The sequence below is a fragment of the Amblyraja radiata genome, chromosome 12, assembly GCF_010909765.2.
Source record: "Amblyraja radiata isolate CabotCenter1 chromosome 12, sAmbRad1.1.pri, whole genome shotgun sequence".
Lineage (NCBI taxonomy): Eukaryota > Metazoa > Chordata > Chondrichthyes > Rajiformes > Rajidae > Amblyraja > Amblyraja radiata.
In genome coordinates this window covers 33356838-33376216 of record NC_045967.1, presented here as the reverse complement: position 1 = coordinate 33376216, position 19379 = coordinate 33356838, and the positions used below count along the sequence as shown (strand labels likewise).

The window sequence follows — 19379 nt, the reverse complement described above, 5'->3', positions numbered from 1 at the left end:
CCACACCCAAGCCACCATTTGCAGTAAGTAGTGCCTTTCAACTTCAAGTCAAAGCTCCCAAGCCACCATTTGTAGTAGGTAGTGCCTTTCAACTTCAAGCCAAAGCAACCAAGCCACCATTTGCAGTAATTGTGCCTTTCAACTTCAAGCCAAAGCTCCCAAGCCACCATTTGCAGTAAGTAGTGCTTTTCAATTACAAGACACTATCCAAGCCAAGCCAATCAGGGGGGGGGGGGGGGGGGGGGGGTTCTGGAGCGCTAGTATGAACCATTTTAGAGCCAATAGTCATTTTTTTGCAAGCTTTAGAACCAATAGACATTTTTGCAAGCTTTAGAACCAATAGACATTTTTGCAAGCTTTAGAACCAATAGACATTTTTTTGCAAGCTTTAGAACCAATAGACATTTTTTTGCAAGCTTTAGAACCAATAGACATTTTTTTGCAAGCGTTAGAACCAATAGACATTTTGTTGCAAGCTTTAGAACCAATAGACACTTTTTTTGCAAGCTTTAGAACCAATAGACATTTTTTGCAAGCTTTAGAACCAATAGAGACACTTTTTGCAAGCTTTAGAACCAATAGACATTTTCTGAAATCTTTAGAACCAATAGACATTTTTTTGCAAGCTTTAGAACCAATAGACATTTTTTTTGCAAGCTTTAGAACCAATAGACACTTTTTTTGCAAGCTTTAGAACCAATAGACACATTCTGCAAGCATTTTAGAACCACTAAGGGCTCTTACATTTGAGTGAACATGTGTTCAGTGTTATTCACAGCTCAGAGAAACGTGACCCTCTGCTTTCCTCCATCTTGAAGAGTGAGTGAAGCACACCACTTCCTGGTTTTATAGTCTCTCCCCCCTGCCGCCAGCGGGAGCAGCAGAGAGAATGGGGAATTTTGTAAAAACATTAATATCTCTGTCATTTTTAATCGACGGGAAAAATCCTCGGCACACATGCGGCGGAGGGGGGCTCTGAGCAAGATGGCCAAAAATGACGGCCGTAGGTGGCGGCGTTCTCTCGGAAATCGCAGCACAGATGGCCAAAACCGGTCAAGAACAGACTTTTAGTAATATAGATTTCTGCTGATGGTGGGCCTTTCATCCTTTTGTTTTGCATTCCAAGTCCTTTTGTTAATCCATTGTACTATTCTGACAATTGCTGATAAATATGAGATTCTATATTAATTTGGTACTCCTCAGCAGATGAACTGTACTACATCTCTCTGTCAACCAATCAATGATTTGCCAACTTCCACCAGATGTTTAATCTTCTAGAGATAATATTTGCTCCTGACTGGTCTTGATCTACTTCCCTATTTACACACAGGACAATAAAATTATAACTTCTCAATAATTGTTTTTTCCCCTAAATTTAGTAACTTGAGTAAATGGCTTGCAGTACTAGCCCAGCTTGAACTTGAAATAATTAAGAAATCTATCATTACCACCAGGGGGTGCTGTACGATGGCAGCCTCGCCAACGCTCTCTATCTTTTTGCGTGTTTTTTGTTATTTTTCGTGTGTTTTGAAAGTATGTGATAATGTTCTCTGGTTTGTTTTATGTGGGGGTGGAAGAGGGGGTCGGGGGAAACTTTTTTTCAATCTCTTACCTTGCCGGACATGTGATTGTTTTATCTCCGGTTGCTCTACGGCCTAACCATATAATAACCATATAACAATTACAGCACGGAAACAGGCCATCTCGACCCTTCTAGTCCGTGCCGAACACATAATCTCCCCTAGTCCCATATACCTGCGCTCAGACCATAACCCTCCATTCCTTTCCCATCCCTAACATCATGGAGCTGGCGGCCTTGCTCGGGTCTGACTTACCGCGGGGATGTGGACTTACCATCGGAGCCGATCCCTTGCCTGGGATCAATGCTCCAACCGCAGCCTGCGGATTTCACCATCGAGGAGCTCGCAGTCTTGGGTAGAGTCCGAAGTTGGGAGCTCCAAACGACGCAGAAGGTTTCGACCAGCCCCTACCCGAGGTCAGATCGCCTGGCACGGGGGAGCTGAGATTCCCCCCCCCCCCCCCCATGCAGGAGGTTGATAGCACCGAAGCAGAGGGCCCGACTATCAGCTACGGGAGCCAAGATCGCCCCATCAACGGAAGGCTTGAGGCCCCTGACCGTGGGAGAACAAAGAAGGGAAGAGATTGAACTTTGTTTTGTCTTCCATCACAGTGAGGAATGTGATGGAAGTTTATGTTAAAATGTATTTTGTGTGTTCTGTTGCTTTTTATTGGTATGACTGTATGGCAGATGAAATTCCTCATATGTTGCAAAACATATTTGGCTAATAAAGTATGATTATGATTATGAACATATTAGTTTAGTTTGACACGGCGCGTGCCATTTTTGCACGAGTGTCAGGAGGGAAGCATTTCTTCAGAACCTTAGGAGAGGCAAAGATACACAGTGGATGGAATGCACCGGGGTTGCTTTCCACTCTTATGCAATCCACATGCAAACATATATTTTTAATCCCACTCCAAAATTATCCAGGCCAATTCATTACCTTGCAATAAAGAAGTATTTGATTATTTTCATAATTAGCTTGTTTTTGTGTGCATCTGAATTCAAATTATATTTATTGGACATTGGGACTTCGGCCCACTGAGTTCGCACCAACCAGCGATCCCCGCACATTAACACTTTCCGACTACCAGGAACAATTTACACATACACCAAGTCAATTAACCTACATACCTGTACGTCTTTGGAGCGTGGGAGGAAATCGAAGATCTCGGCGAAAAACACGCGCTCACGGGAAGAAAATACAAACTCCGTACAGAAAGCACCCGTTTCGGGATCGGACCTGGGTCTCTGGTGCTGTAAGGCAGCAACTCTACTGCTGCGCCACCATGCATTATTCTCTGTTTCCACACTTTGTGCCTACTATTTTAATTACTTTCATGGAAACGTCCTAATTTCTGTATTACATGTCCATTCTTATTTTGAATTTCCTATCCTTAAATATTATTTTTTAATATTTCTGATTAATTTGATATGCTTCACTGTTTTCATGCTAAAAACTAAAGTTTTGGGTAGAGTGCCATATGAAGCAGTCTTGTCTTTAATAGAATCACAGTGATACAGCGTGGAAACAGGCCCTTAAGATCAAGTTGCCTACACCAGCCAACATGTCTCAGCTACATTAGTCCCGCCTCCCACGTTTTGCCCTTATCCCTCCTAACCTGTTCTATTCATTCACCTGTCTAACTGTTTCTTAAATGTTTCTTAAATGTCAGGATAGTTCCAGAACCAGGTGACACAGTTTATCCATAAGGGGTAGGCCATTTAGAACGGAAATGAGGAAAAACGTTTTCACCCGGAGAGTTGTGAATCTGTGGAATTCTCTGCTGGGAGGCCAATTCTCTGGATGCTTTCAGGAGAGAGTTAGATAGGGCTCATAAAGATAGCAGTCAAGGGTTATGGGGAAAAGGCAGGAACGGGATACTGATTGTGGATGCCATGATCACAGTGAATGGCAGTGCTGGCTCAAAGGGCCGAATGGCCTACTCCTGCACCTATTCTCTATTGTCAGTAGTCCCTGCCTCAATTATTTCTTCTGGCAGCTTATTCCATACCCACACCACCCTTTGTGTGAAAAAAGTTTCAGTCTTATTCTAATGTCTGTGTATAATGCCTAAGTAGATCGAATGCTTCAAAATTAGCAACTTACACATTTTGTTTTCCAGATGGCCGAAGAGTTCAAAAACCCTCACACGGTTTCAAGGGTCTACATGGGGAAGTTGCCACACATGTGGGGACAATCTTTGTATATACTCGGAAACCTTGTCTCGGAGGTAAATGTCACAATTATAAAATAATGTAATATATAAAGGTTACAATTTCTCTGATTAAATGTGTTAAGATAATGTCTTCGTACTTCATGCATCTGTCAATCTTTTTTTGTGTAGATGGCGGTTGTGTGTACATTCCCAGTGTTTTGCATTAATCTTACTAATCATGCAGTTAATTGCACAAAGGCACACACCAAATCTGCAATTTATTTCTGCTTGTTAGATGAGTTTGTGATTCTTTTTTTAATGTACACACATGAAGATTTTAAAACACTTGTCTTTCCTTAATCAACTACATACAAGCTGCAGTGAAATGTTTCCCTCATTTTTTATTTTTTTTTCTGATTTCACTTGGGTGATGTTCCTAATTTTATTTGCTTCTGGTGTCTATCTTGTTAACCATTTTATCTCACATCTTTATTCCTAGATTTACTGGTTGTTCTTGTTTTGGTCACTAATCTTACCCGTATTAATCATTTATGATATATGGGTGAGTGAGTCTCTGGTACGGACAGCATATATTTCCCATTACAAATTGAGAAAGGATGATGGTCCCCCTATAATGTCTGCAATTCACTATAGGTATTCCCATAGTGTTGTGGAGTGACCCAGGATTTAGACATGGCAGCCATGGTTAACTGGAAAGATCATTACCCTGTTTGTTTATTCTACTCGGTGGAACTCATTATATAAATGGTCTTCATGTTTGTAATGAGATAACTATAACAAGAGTTTTTCCCCTGTTACCCCAATGTTTCTACTGCATCTGGTAGTCACATTGTGACCTCCTTTATATTGCCACGACCAAGTGTGGACTAGGTCACCATTTCGGTGAACACTTGCGCTCTTTCCACCAAGCCTTGCTGGATCTCCTGGATGATAACCATTTTAACACCCAACCCATTCGCAAATAGACTTTTCTGTAGTGGGCCTTTCTGTCATTGGGCCCACATATATTCTGCTTACAACCCAACAATATTAACGTAGAATTCTCCAATTTTAAGTCATTATCTACTATCCCTGCTCTTTTTCCTGTGCCATCCCCAACCCTGATGCGTATCCATTTCCCCACTATCCAGCCCAAGTTACCTGGTCCTTTCGCCTCCTTTGTACTGTCATATCCTATCTCAAGTCCCTTATTTCCCTTTTTTTCCCCCCCCCCCCCCCCCGTCCCGTCTCCTTCCACCTACATCCCACCCTCTGGCCTTACATTTCATTCCTTGTTACCCGTTTATCTCTAGCCTTTGTCACTTACTCCACCCTCTGCCAGTCAAACACCCCTTGCCTGTATCCTCCTATCACTTGTCAGGCTTTGTCCTGCCCCTACCTCCCTTGATCAGCTTTTATCCCTGTCACAATCAGTCTGAAGACAAGTCCCAACCTGAAATGTCTCTTGTCCAATCCCTGCACAGATGCTGCCTGACTGATTTTGCTCATGAATTCAGCATATCCGCATTTTTCCCGCATAGTGGCATCCTCCCAAAGGCAGTGACCAAAACTGAACACAAGACTATAAATTTTCCACGTTTGTACTCTATTTCACATTAGAGTATGAATGTTTATACTCTAATGGTCACACATTTTTGTACATGAGTGTTAGCAAATTTTTCAGAGTCTGGACAGCATTTGGAATGCACAAAACTCGTCATATTTAATGCATTAAATTCGATGTACCCAGATATTCTACTGTACAGTGGTTAAAGATGCAGCGCAGAAACAGGCCCTTCTGCCCACCGCACTGACCAGCGATTCTCGTGCACTAGCACTGTCCTACATACTAAGGATAATTTTCCATTTTTACCGGAGCCAATTAACCTACAAATCTGCATGTTTTTGGAATGTGGGATGAAACTGGAGCACCCAGAGAAAACCTACCAGCTCACGGGGAGAACTCCGCACTGACAGCATCCATAGTCAGGATCTCTGGCGCTGTAAGGCATCAACTCTACCGCTGCACCACAATGCTACTCAAGCTCCGTGCTCAGTTGGTTAACTCTTATGCTTATAAATAACAGGAATTGGAAAGTGGAATAATAATTCCATCCAATACTTCTCTTATCTACCTCTGCCTCAGCTGAGTTCAGTGTTTACTACAGATTGGAAATCACAATTAGAGCCCTTGAGGCAAGTGTGGGTTCACTATACTCCATGCTTTAACTGGGTGAAGAATGCTCCGATCTCTGAAATCTGCAATCTTATTGTAAAATGTATTTCCTCCAGGGATTTCTTGCTGCTGGTGAAATTGATCCATTGAACAGAAGGTTTTCAACTATTCCTAGACCAGACGTTGTAGTACAAGGTGTGTTTTTTTAAATTAATTTGTAGTTGTGTATCGTTATGACAGTTTTCATATTGGAGGTCCACCTGTTTCAAAAACCACTACAAATTAGGATAAATTCTGTATTGTTCAATATTACTGAGCAAGAATTTGCAAATGGAAGATGTATTTCATTTATATGAACAAATGTTAAGTCTGAAGTTCATTTTCTATACTTATTCTGAACATACATGGTAAGCTTGCCCATGCTTTATTTAAGGTTGATTCAAGTATTTTTGCAAACAAACCAAAAGCTATTGTTTGATGTTTAGTCTGTTCTTAACAACCAGTTTGGCACCCACGGTATCGCTGGGTAGGAAATTTGGACTTTTAAGGAAAGAATGATGATATATTTCCAAGTCGTGACAGTGTCTTAATTGGAGTAAATTGCCAAAAATCTGTTTCACCGTTGAAGATCACTGTTCCAGAAATAGTCACGCTTCCAACCATGCTGTTTCATCAAGACTGATATCTAAAAAGAATGCAGAAAATTGATCTTGTCTATCCTGTGCACAAAAAGCTCAACATATAGTTTCTGGCTAACGACCATCTATCTATTATCAGTAAGGAAAATGATGGAAGCATCATGAACACAACTAATAGGCATCCCTTGCTCACTAACAATCTATTGGATCTCACTGCGGCTTTGGTCTGACATGAACAAGAGTGTTCCAGTCCAGAGGAGAGGCAACAATAATGTTTGACCTTGTTTAGCATCAGAGAGGCCCAATTAATTTGAATTGGAGCACAAAACTGCAGATGCTGAAAATCTGAAAAAATCCATTGAAAATGAGATCGGGCAAATAGAAGGTTGATTCTTCACAGACTGCAGTATTATGTTTCACACAAGATGGTTTCAGTTGTTGCATATCATGTTAGGGATATCCTTTTAAGAGTGTTTCTGGACCGTGTCCAACGCCCAGCCCGTTTCATCTAAACTGTTTCAGTTTAAACTGTTTCATCAAATGATCTCACATCATATACCGCTTGGGGAGTCTGCATCCTGCGGGAATGAACATTGAATCCTCCCAATTTTGTTAGCCCTTGCTGTCTCCTCCCCTTCCTCAGCCCTCGGGCTGTCTCCTCCCATCCCTCTGCCCTCGGGCTCCTCCTCCTCCTCCTTTTTCCTTCCTTCTCCGCACCACCCCTTATCAGTCTGAAGAAGGGTTTCGGCCCGAAACGTTACCTATTTCCTTCGATCCATAGATGCTGCTGCACCCGCTGAGTTTCTCCAGCTTTTTTGTGTACCCAGGGAAACTATTTCTCTGTTATGGGAATCCAGAACAAGACAGCATAATGTTAACAGAATTATGTCACGTATAAGTGAAGTTAGAAAGCACTTTTACCCCCACAAGGAGAATTAGAAATTCTGATTATTTTCTTCTCCTTCAGAAACCACATTACTTTTAATTGTTAATGTTATTTGTTTGATAGCTTCTGTGGAGTTAGGAGAAAATATGGGCAAGTGGAATTAAAATGTATATCATTGTGATCTTGTTGAGAGGCATAAGTTTAACTCCTGAAGCATTTAATCTAGTTTCTGTTATACCAAAGAATTTACATGATTTTAACCCACTATTTAATTTGTTCTGGACTACACAATCAGAAATGAACTTCATCACATACTCTGTCTTTGCTTTCCCATGCACCCTTGCATCATTGCAGTGTTACTAAGTTTGACTAGAGGGGTATTCTTGAGCTTTAGTGAAATTGATAAATTGTAGGTACTTTTTTGCTTTGATAAATGCCTTTGTGAAACTAAGATTTAAAAGGATCATCATGTCATGATGGAACTGGATTTGAATTCAGTGAGCAGCAGTGAAAATCTTCTACATTTTATTTCCTTCTAAAAATGTTTTTGTGTTTAATATCAGTGGCAATAATAGCAGAAACAGAAAAAATAAAGAAAGTATTAGGGAAGCATGGAATCGACGTTGAAACTGTAACTGAAATTATGCCGATCCGTGTACAGCCGGCTCGTGTTCTTTCTCAGATCTATGCAAGACTAGGTGAGAGAATCCGGTTTGTTCTTTGTTTGTTTATGAAAATCAAATTACGTATACAATGAGATTTATTTTGTATGTTTACTGGAATAATAGTGCTTTTCTGTGGAGCAATAAGAGCACTAAATTAGCTAGGGATTGGTTAATTTAATATATGTTTATATACATCTTATTTCTGAGAAAGGACTTGTCTGTTTCATATGTTAGCATTAAATCATAAAAGAAAATGTAATAAACAATTTGCCTTGTCCATCAGCAATATATTCTGCCACTGCAATTGTACAATTGTGCGTGTGTTTGTGTGTGTGTGTGTGTGGTGCTGGGTGGGATAGGGGGAGGTGAGCTGTGGGGGATAGAGGGGAGAGTGGTTATGGAGGGAGGAAGGGAGTGACAGGGTAGGGGAAAGAAGTGGAAGGGAGAGGTGAGTGGGGGAGGAGGAGAGAGGAAAGAAGAGGGAAGGCCAAGAGGAGGGGAGGGAATGCTGGGGATGAGGAGGAATGGAGAGGATAGTGGTAGGAAGAGGGATGGCAAGGCGCAGTTGGGGAGGGTTGCCTCCACTCGCGTCACAACGGGGATCTCTGGCGTCACAACGGGAACCCATCAGCCATGCCTGCGCAGTTGGGGATATGGGTGAGTGGTGGAATATTGCGCTCGGGGACCAGCCCTCCCATGTGACAGGGACCCAACGGTCCCTTTACATTACTAAAACTCATCTTGTCTGTTTGTCTGTCTGTCTATCCATGTGATCCTGAAATTACACCAAAATGGTACATGATAGTGCTATAGTCCCACTTGGTCTAGTATATATTATAAATTACATTACTAAAACTCATCTTGTCTGTTTGTCTGTCTGTCTATCCATGTGATCCTGAAATTACACCAAAATGGTACATGATAGTGCTATAGTTTTTGGCCCACCTTGCTCACAATTGTCCTGTGATGTGGTGTATCATGTTTCGTTCAGATTGATGTTATATCTTACAAGTTTTTCACATTTTAAACTTTACAAAATCCAGTTTGAGAAAAATCACTTGAATTTTCACTGGCAGCAGCTATGATGTCACAATGGGATCTCATTTACATAAACTGCCCGTCGGCAGTGTTCCACTCCACAATGACATCACAATGGGATCTCATTTACATTTAAAAGAACAGCGGCTTCCACCTCACAATGACGTCAAGGGGGGCTAGGCAGGGGAGAGTGGTTATGGCGGGAGGGAGTGACTGAGGGTATGGGTGAGGGAGGAAGTGGGGGAGGAGAGGGAGGGTGAAGAGGAGGGAGAGGGAGTGCTTGTGGATGAGGGGAAATGAGCTGCGCCTGCACAATTGGGGGCTATGGGTGAGTGGTGAATATTGTAGTGGGGGAATGGGTTGCAATGGGGGCACATTTTAAACTTTACAAAACCCCACTTTGCCAAAATTCACTTGCATACACTGACAGTTAGCAGCTTATGACATCACAATAGGATCCCGAATCTCATTTACATAAAAGATGGCTTTTTTCAAAAAGATTCCGTTAAAGCCCTGTCCCATGGTACGAGTTCATTCCAAGAGCTCTCGTGGTAAGCACGGAGAATGAACGTAGTGGGTACGTCGGAGCTCGGGGACGTCTCTTAGCGCTAACGGCAGGTACTCGGGAAGACTCGCTAACGGCAGGTAAGCACGGGAAGAATCGTGAAGTTTTTTCAACATGATGAAAAATGTCCACGAGAGCCCCGAGAACTGACGAGTGGCCATTACCGTAAATCTCCAAGTTCGAATCAGGGAAAACTCGGGAGAACTCTTGGAATGAACTTATACTGTGGGACAGGGCTTTTACAATGTTAACAAAGACAATACTCCCGGTGCAATGAGAGATTTATTACATTGTTATAAGGAGAGTGGGGGAGGGGACGAGGAGAGGATTGTTGTTTAATGTTATTTAAACAGGGAGAGGAGGGGGTAGGGAGGGGAGAGGGGTTATGGAGGGAGGGTGTGACTGAGGGAAGGAGTGGTGGAGGGGAGGAGGAGAAGGGAAAGAAGAGGGAGGGTGATGAGGAGGGGGAGAGTGTGCTGGGGATGAGGGGAAATGAGCCGCGCCTGAGCAGTTGGGGACTATGGGTGAGTGGTGGAATATTGCGTAGAGGGAACGGGTTGCGTTGGGGGAATGGGTGAGTGGTGGCATATTGCGTTGGGGGAACGGGGCCCAACGGGTCCCATTTGGTCTAGTAGATATCTAAAGTTCAAAGTTAGCATATAAACAACAGAAAATGGCAATGTGGTCCATCCTTCAGATGTGTTGTAAACCGATCGAATATAATGAAATCCCTTGCTATGTAGGAGGATAAATAAACTGCAGCCAGCACTGGAAGAGTATGCCTGTAAATTACTCCAACCCTCAAAGACAATTTAGCAAGATTAAGTTTGCATTCCCTAACTTTGAAGCAATTCTGAATAATTAGAGTCCGAAGACTGGGTATCTCAGGTATACAATGAGATTTATTTTGTATGCTTCAACTTCTCCAGACTGACTTTAGTCTGTAAAATGCATCTGTCCTGATCTACTTCTGTTGACAGGTTGCAATAAGAGAATGGCATTAAGTGGTCGGCCTTACCGGCACATGGGTATTCTTGGCACATCAAAATTGTACCTTGTAAGGGATGAGATCTTTGCTTTCACTCCACAGGTAAGTTAGATGCACCATATTTTAAATAACATTTGATAATTTTATTTTTATTTTTTTCAATGAAAATATCTCCTTTTTGATTTGCTGTGTATAATTTCATTCTACAGAGATTATTTGGCATTCCGCATATTCATATTAACATAATGCATATTGATTTGAACATAGGTGCAAAAGTGAATTATTTTGTCCCACAAACTTTTTCATTGAGAGAGCCAATTTGTGACCTGACTTTTGCCCATGCAGAATTGGAGAAAATGAACCATTGGCATGCGTTTCAAACTGCAATGTCCTTTAGTGTTTTCTAAATTTGCACTTGAAATGCCTCCCGAACTTACGCTTCTGATTTCTCTCATAGGTAGAATAAATGCCATAAAGATGATCTTCCTTCCACAAATCCTGTACCTATTTCAATCAATACTGATTTATCTCCCCAAAATAAAATAAAAACAACTCGATTCTCTGATCACATACTTTATTTGGGATTATAAAACACACAGAATCCATAAACAACATCTATGTAAACCCAAAGAAATTGGCAGGTTGGCTCTCCCCAATTTTTTGTACTATTACTGGGCAACGAATATAAAAAACATAATCTATTGGATGGACAACACATGCCAACAGGTAAAATGGTTAATAATGGAGAGAGAGGATTATTCGCCTTTTAATATAGGCGCGATTCTTCTCTCTCCAATAAATTTGAAGAAAACAGTATATGAGAAAAATCTGATTATCCATAGTACCCTACGAATCTGGAAACAAGTGAAGTCAACCCTTAAACTGAGAAATTTATCTCTTCTCTCACCAATTGCCAATAATCCCTCGTTTAAGCCGTCTAACTTAGACAAGACGTTCACACACTGGGAAAGATTAGGAATTAAACTGGGAGATCTTTTTGAGATAGGAACTCTTCTCTCATTTCAAGAAATACAATCGAAATATTATCTGAAAGGTAGCCAATACTTTAGATATCTTCAAATACGAGACTATCTGAAATCATATACCCAAGACTATCAATATATGGTTCCAGATATACTAGAAGAATGTATGAATAGAAACTTGGACTCAAACAAGTTAATATCATACCTTTATAATACCCTTCTAAATATACAAACCCCATCGTCTGAAGTAATTAGACGAGTTTGGGAAGATGAACTCGGCCTAACAATTTTAAAAGACAGATGGGAGGAAAGTCTTCTATACATACACAACTGTTCTCTTAACGTTAGGCATTCGCTAATACAATTTAAAATACTGCACAGACTTTATTATTCAAAGTCTAAACTGAATAAGATCTTCCCAAATGTTTTCTCTATTTGTGATAAATGTCTCCTTCAAGAAGCAACTATAACCCATTCTTTTGCCTCTTGTATAAAGTTACATAATTTCTGGAGGGGAAGTTTTGAATTTTTTTTCTAAAATACTTAAAATAAAATTGGATCCCGACACTGAACTGATCACTCTAGGTACGTCTGTCAGAAGCCTGTTCTGAGCTAACATTATTTCAAAGATGTTTCCTTAATTAAGGCCTGATAACGGTGAAAAAACTAATACTTAAATTTTGGAAACACACATCAGTCCCTATTTTAAGATGTGGATTACAAACATGTCCGAGACACTACATCTGGAAAATATTAGACTTGTCTTGGCAGAAAAATCAGATCAATTTTTCAAGACATGGCCACCCTTCACTGAATTCTTACAAGGATAGTTTGACGCAACATAAATTTGGATTTACATCCAACTATGGGTTGGGTGAGGTGGGTGGGGGGGACGAGAGGCTGGTATATCACCATATTTTTCTTTCCTTTTTTTTCTTCCTCTCTTTTATCCACTCTTTGACTACACTACTTTGGTCGTCTAGGGGTCCAATCTTTGCACCTCTCACTTTTTCTCTCTTGTTCTTTCTTGTTTCTTTTCCTTTATTTTCAAGTTAAAAAGTTAAAATTGAAGCTGTACATTAACTGTATAATTTTATATGCCGATTGTTTTATTATAATAATAATAATAATAAACTTTATTATGGACTCAAGGTCCAGGCAAGGGGCAACATTACATTAAAAATGCATTGCATATCAAATATCATAAATATATATAAAATCATGGTATATCACATAAAAACATCATAATTTATATTTAACAAAAACCCACAATACTTAAGTTAAAAATCCAGATTCTTGTACAATTGCTTCTAATAAAAAAAGAAAAAAAGAGAAATGTTTCCCGAATTTTATGTCTCTCCTCATCTTGCATTCCTCAACCAATAAAAAATGTTTTTCTCTATTTATCCTATTGGCTCTCTTGTTATGCTGTTATATGATCAAATCACATCTTGGATACCTCAATTCCTGGGAATACAACCATAGCCTTATAATTTGCTGTTAGTTAAATTTGCTGAGGTGGGAGATTGCATTAATCGAAAACAGGTTGCAATCAACCCGACAATCAAATAAGATCAAATAGAACATACGTAAGAAGAAGCTAAATTTGCTAATTTGTATCCCTGCCTTTGTAACTAGTCTTTTGTCTCCCTTCTCTCAATTGTCTTCCTAATAGTTACTAATTTATACTCTGTTACGTGAGCTTCAAATTTAGTTTGCAGATTCAAAAAAGGAGATTTTTCTTAATATCTTCAGAAAATCCATTTAAATGACCTATGCACTATTCATTTCCCACTATTTTAGTTGTCTCTTCAAAATTTTCAGTCTGCTTATTCAGGCGTGATCTATCTATCATAAATGCATATTGGTATACTGGAATGCCCAGGGGAAATGGGGATATTAGTTTATTTGTGTTTACTTTTGTATGCTAATAATTTAACAAAAATGTGTTTTACAGTTTGTTGATCAGCAGCAGTTCTACCTTGCCCTTGATAATCGCATGATCGTTGATATGCTTCGAACAGAGTTATCATTTTTATGTCGTTGCTGGAGAAAGACTGGGCGGCCCATTGTAACATTTCCAATTCTACAGACCATGCTCAGTAAGTTAACTTCTTGATTTCTATAGAATTGAAAATACCCGCAATTTTTTACAAAATCCCAAACACTTAAATTTGTGAGCACTATTGGTTGCATATGGTCATAGAAGCTCTGTGGTATCTTGCATGTATCAAGTTCTTAATTTCTGAGCCAGTCAGTGAGTATTTATCAGCAATTTGACTGAGAAGCAGTCTAGCTGATTTTGTCACCTAACATCCAGGTGTGGATTTTGTAACAGGAGTGGGAACCAAGTTAGATTATAAATTCATAATATATGCAATAAATAATTTTCAGTTGGTGCAAAGTTAAGATCTAATGCTCCCATTTCTTGGTTGTCATAAGTCCTGTTAGATGACCAAAGTACCAGCAATAGGGCAGTATGCCAGGTGGAAGATTATAATGACAATCAGTATGCGACAATGATTTGGCCCAGGGATCAATATTTTGGATTACAACCTTCCAGTCGGTTCTCTGTTCACTTCTGATAAATGGCAGGAAAAAAACAAATATCTCCCAGGAACAGAATAGCAGGCTGGAGGTTATTTTGATAATGTCAAGGTTTCTGCTTAACCAGGTACTCTAAACTATGCATCCATTACCAGGCAATTTAACTTCCAATCAAACAAGATCAGGAAATGTAGGAGACTTCATTTGGTGCAGGCCAAGCTACTAGAGATCAAATGTTACCAAAAGTTTAAGGATCAGTTCTTCAGGCTGAACTTCAACCTGGAGAATGGGGACATCTTGCTCTAATAAGGGGGTTGTCATTGAAATCTATCACCTGTTTTGAAGTAGAGCGTTTCCAGTGGCAGCCTAAACAAACATTGCAAAGGACATCCAAGCTCTGGCTCCTTCTAGACACAATCATCTCATCTAATCCATGTGACATACACCATACTTGGCACTTGTTGGTAGTATTCAAATTCCAGATAGATCATTCAAAAATGTAAACAAAATTCACACAAAAGGATTAAAAGCCAAATCAGATTGCAGGCAGCCTACTAATTGCTTTATCATTAACACATCTATTTTACTTAAATGCTAATTATGGCTTATGAATTTACAAGATATGTTACACACATAGTTCATGCTTTCATCTGATACAACAGATAAACCTTATCTGCAACCTCTCCAAAGCCTTCACATCCTACCTGTAATGGGGTGATCAGAACTGCACGTAATAGGCCCAAATTGGTAGGACCAGTTTTTAAATCAGTAACATGATTTCCTCTTTCAGAAAGTATTCAGACCCCTTCACTTTTTCCACATTTTGTTTTTACGTTACAATCCGATTCTAAAATCATTTTTTTTAAATCATCAATCTACACACAATACCCCATAATAAAAAACAGGTGTTTAGAATTTTTTTCAAAGTAATTAAAAAGAAATATCACATTTACATAAGTATTCAGACCCTTTACTCAGTACTTTGTAGAGGCACCTTTGGCAGCGATTACAGCCTCAAGTCTTCTTGGTTATTACGCTACAAGCTTGGCACACCTGTGTTTGGGTAATTTCTCCCATTCTTCTCTGCAGATCCTCTCAAGCTCTGTCAGGTTGGATGGGGAGCGTCGATGCACAGCAATTTTCAGGTCCCTCCAGAGATGTTCGATCGGGTTCAAGTCCAGGCTCAAGCTGGGCCACTCAAGGACATTCACAGACTTGTCACGAAGTCACTCCTGCGTTGTCTTGGCTGTGTGCTTGGGATCGTTGTCCTATTGGAAGGTGAACCTCCGCCACAGTCTGAGGTTCAGAACACTCTGAAGCAGGTTTTCATCAAGGATCTCTCTGTACTTTGCTCCGTTCATCCTTCCCTCGAACCTGACTAGTCTCCCAGTACCTGCCACTGAAAAACATCCCCACAGTATGATGCTGCCATCACCATGCTTCACCATAGGTATGGTATTGGCCAGGTGATGAGTAGTGCTTGGTTTCCTCCAGACGTGACGCTTGGCATTCAGGCCAAAGAGTTCAATCTTGTTTTCATCAGACTAGAGAATCTTGTTTCTCATGGTCTAGGTGCCAAACTCCAAGCAGACTGAGGAGTGTCTTCCATCTGGCCACTCTACCAAAAAGGCCTGATTGGTGATGCTGCAGATATAGTTGTCCTTCTGGAAGGTTCTCCCATCTCCACAAAGGAACTCTGGAGCTCTGTCAGAGTGACCATCGGGTTCTTGGTCACCTCCCTGACAAAGGCCCTTCTCCCCCGATTGCTCAGTTTGGCCGGGCGGCCAGCTCTGTGAAGAATCCTGGTGGTTCCAAAATTCTTCCATTTAAGAATGACTGTGCCCTTCGGGACCTGCAATGCTGCAGAAATCATTTTATACCCTTCCCCAGGCCTGTGTCTCGACACAATCCTGTCTCGGAGGCCTATGGACAATTCCTTCGTCTTCATGGCTTGGTTTTTGCTCTCCAATGCACTGTCAACTGTGTGACCTTATATAGACAGATGTGTGCCTTTCCAAATCATGTACAATCAATTTAATTTAATTTACCACTAGTGGACTCCAATCAAGTTGTAGAAACATCACGAGGATAATCAATGGAAACACGATGCACCTAATCTCAATTTTGAGTGTCATAGCAAAGGGTCTGAATAATGTAAATGTGATATTTCAGTTATTTCTTTTTAATTACTTTGCAGACATTTCTTTGCACCTGTTTTCGCTTCTTCATTCTGGATATTGTGTGTAGATTGATAATTAAAAAATGAATTTAATCCATTTTAAAATAAGGCTGTAACGTAACAAAATGGGGAAAAAGTGAAGGGGTCTGAATACTTTATTTTTCATATTGAGTCCACACACAATATTAGAAGTTGTTCAGCCAGAGCTTCTTGTGCGTGGTGGTGGAAAGATTGGTGAAAACAGGGCCGCGACGTGAATGCTCTTTCCTTGACCCCTGAATACTTTCTGAGTGTACACTTATTGTCCTGACCGATGGCTAACATGCCATATACATTTGTTAGCACTTTATCTAGTTGTTTTTTACCTTCAATGTTCATGTTTTCTTATATGCAGATTTCAAATTACACATGCATTTGATTAGCCAGTTTAAGTTTATTTTATTTTCAAAATTATCGTAGTAAATAAAATAAATAAAAGCAAGCAAAATGGCTACATTGAATTGGCTACAGTGGAAATAACCAGTTAGCAACAAATCACTGATTATAAAAGAGAACCTCAATGGAAAATGGATGGATGTTATTAGTTTCATATTTGATTGTAATTTGAACAGTAATCCCATTATAATTATTTTTCTTTTTTGACAAAGTTTTATTGTGAATGTTGCAGTTGATGATGGGACCAGTTTGGATCCATATGTTCTGTCAACATTAAGGAAACTCCAAGATGGGTACTTTGGAGGAGCCAGGTAAGTAACCTGAGGACCCCCACACAACTTGAACCTTGCACATTTTCCAAGATTAGTAGTTGAATAATTATGAAGAACAGATAGAATAACTGATAATTTTCTCATCCAGGCAGGATTGGACTAACATGTAGTTACCTTTCTATCTGAGAAAGGGTAACAGATAAAAACTTAAAATCAGATGTATACATCTTATAGCATGGCACAAGAGAGTACAATTGAAAAATGTGGCCATTGATAGTGTTAATAATCTTGAGCAAATAAGAAATTGCTGGAAGAAGCCAGTAGTCAATGTTTTGAGTCGAGCCCCTGCGTTATGAGAGAGAGTATGGAGAGAAGATAGTCAGTACATCGAGGCTGGTAGGTGATGGATGGTCAGATAATGGGGAATGATGGGCAGATGTAACAAGAGGGGAACATTCTAGCATTTGCGGTCTCTTGTGTCTCCATTTTAGAAACTTCCTTGTCCTGTCCATGCACATGATTTTAATTAATTGACAAATATTCCTTAAGTTGATAGTGATGTTTAGTATTGATTATTGTTAATAAGACAGAGAAAGGGAAAGATTACCAGATTGTTTTTTTTTTTTTTTTTTTTCTTCACCAAAAAAATGTTGATTTTGCTCAAATACAGTTCCATGAATGCTGATAACTTTATGTCATTCTCTGTATGTGTACACTTGGGATTCACTGATAGTGATAAGAACTATGAACATTATTTTTCTCCTTTCTTTGCATGGGGCATTGAACTCAAAGTGTGAACCTTTTCATGGTTTAACTTTATCCAAAGTTGTTCAAGTCTATACAGCTATAAAGTTCATCCCTTTTGGCCTTCAACTTTAGACACCACAATATTCAATTTCGGACTATTTGCTGAGTCTTCTGTATTCTCTTTGTGCCTGAAAATTTTATTTTATTTTTGAAGACCAGTAACATAATTGTGTGGATTAATCACACACTACATACAGTAGCTTATTGTTTTACTGCCACTACCTTTGACCTTAAACTGCACACTAACTTTATCCTTGAATTATTTCGATGTAGAACTTTTACCATATTTGTTGATCTTGTAAATCTAAAGGGCATGAAGGCCATCATTTGGGTTATTGCTCATTGTTGCTCTGGTTTAGGTGTGATTTCTGAGACCCTTAGTAGAGGAAGTGGGTCTGATTTGTCATTTTGTTTTCAAGGGTTAGTCTTTTTGATTGGTCGGCCCAGTTGTGATTTGCGGATGTGAGAACCAGCAGATGATCTTTCACCTTTATTTTCCAAATTCACTCTGGTCAAAGATTGGAGGCATAAACGTGTGCATTGATTATGAGTTTTCCAATTACTTTATTTCACATCAGGAATGAGAAAGTCACTTGCATTTAAATGGCTGGCTAACTTAGGCAGCTTGATCAAGAAATAAGATTGCAGAAAACCTCTTTATTTATTTGTCGTTTGCAGAGTTCATGCAGCCAATGTTTCAACGTTGTTGGTAACTTCATGCTGCACGCGACTCAGTTTTATGGATCTTGGACCTGATGGTAAGACTGTTGATGACTCGTTTGATTCATTCTATCAACTGCATTCGGTAGAGAATCTGCATGATTTAATCGACTTAGACCTTGGTAAGGATGAGGATCTACACAATTCCCATTTATTTAACAATATAGTCTTAATTTTAATACTGACATTGATTTGCCTGTGCAGCAGTATAGTTTTTTTAAAGTTAGATTATTTTCACTAGATTAGGGTGTTATGATAGATGGTGGCATAATATAGTAAAGGCTTCTTTAGGTATGTGAAGAGGAAAACATTAGTTAAGACCAAAGTTGGACCCTTGAAGACTGAAAAGGGTGAATTTATTATGGGGAACAAGGAAATGGCAGAGGAATTGAACAGGTACTTTCGATCCGTCTTCACTAAGGCGGACACAAACAATCTTCCTGATGTACAAGTGGCCAGCGGATCTGGGGTGACGGAGGAACTGAACGAAATCCGCATTAGGCAGGAAATGGTACACAAAAATGCTGGAGAAACTCAGCGGGTGCAGCAGCATCTATGGAGCGAAGGAACCGAAACCCTTCTTCAGACTGATGGGGGGTGGGGGGGGTGAGAGGGGGGCGGGTAGAAGAAAGGAATAAGGAGGAGGAGGAGCCCGAAGGCTGAGGGATGGGAGGAGACAGCCCGAGGGCTGAGGAAGGGGAGGAGACAGCAAGGGCTAACAAAATTGGGAGAATTCAAT

The 19379-nt window shown here is 40.0% G+C and overlaps 1 protein-coding gene across 5 annotated transcripts in view; it reads left to right on the top strand.

The window, feature by feature from the left end:
* The window catches only part of phka1 (phosphorylase kinase regulatory subunit alpha 1), a 121118-nt gene that overhangs the window by 38004 nt on the left and 63735 nt on the right, over positions 1 to 19379 (top strand). For 3 of the 5 annotated variants that reach the window (XM_033030429.1, XM_033030428.1, XM_033030431.1), the window contains exons 12-18: positions 3709 to 3816; positions 6034 to 6112; positions 8005 to 8139; positions 10690 to 10799; positions 13638 to 13782; positions 17074 to 17152; positions 18599 to 18762. In XM_033030429.1, coding sequence (XP_032886320.1) covers positions 3709 to 3816; positions 6034 to 6112; positions 8005 to 8139; positions 10690 to 10799; positions 13638 to 13782; positions 17074 to 17152; positions 18599 to 18762 — 820 coding nt within the window. The remainder of the gene's footprint in view (positions 1 to 3708; positions 3817 to 6033; positions 6113 to 8004; positions 8140 to 10689; positions 10800 to 13637; positions 13783 to 17073; positions 17153 to 18598; positions 18763 to 19379) is intronic. The other 2 variants (XM_033030432.1, XM_033030430.1) reach the window with 1 other exon arrangement.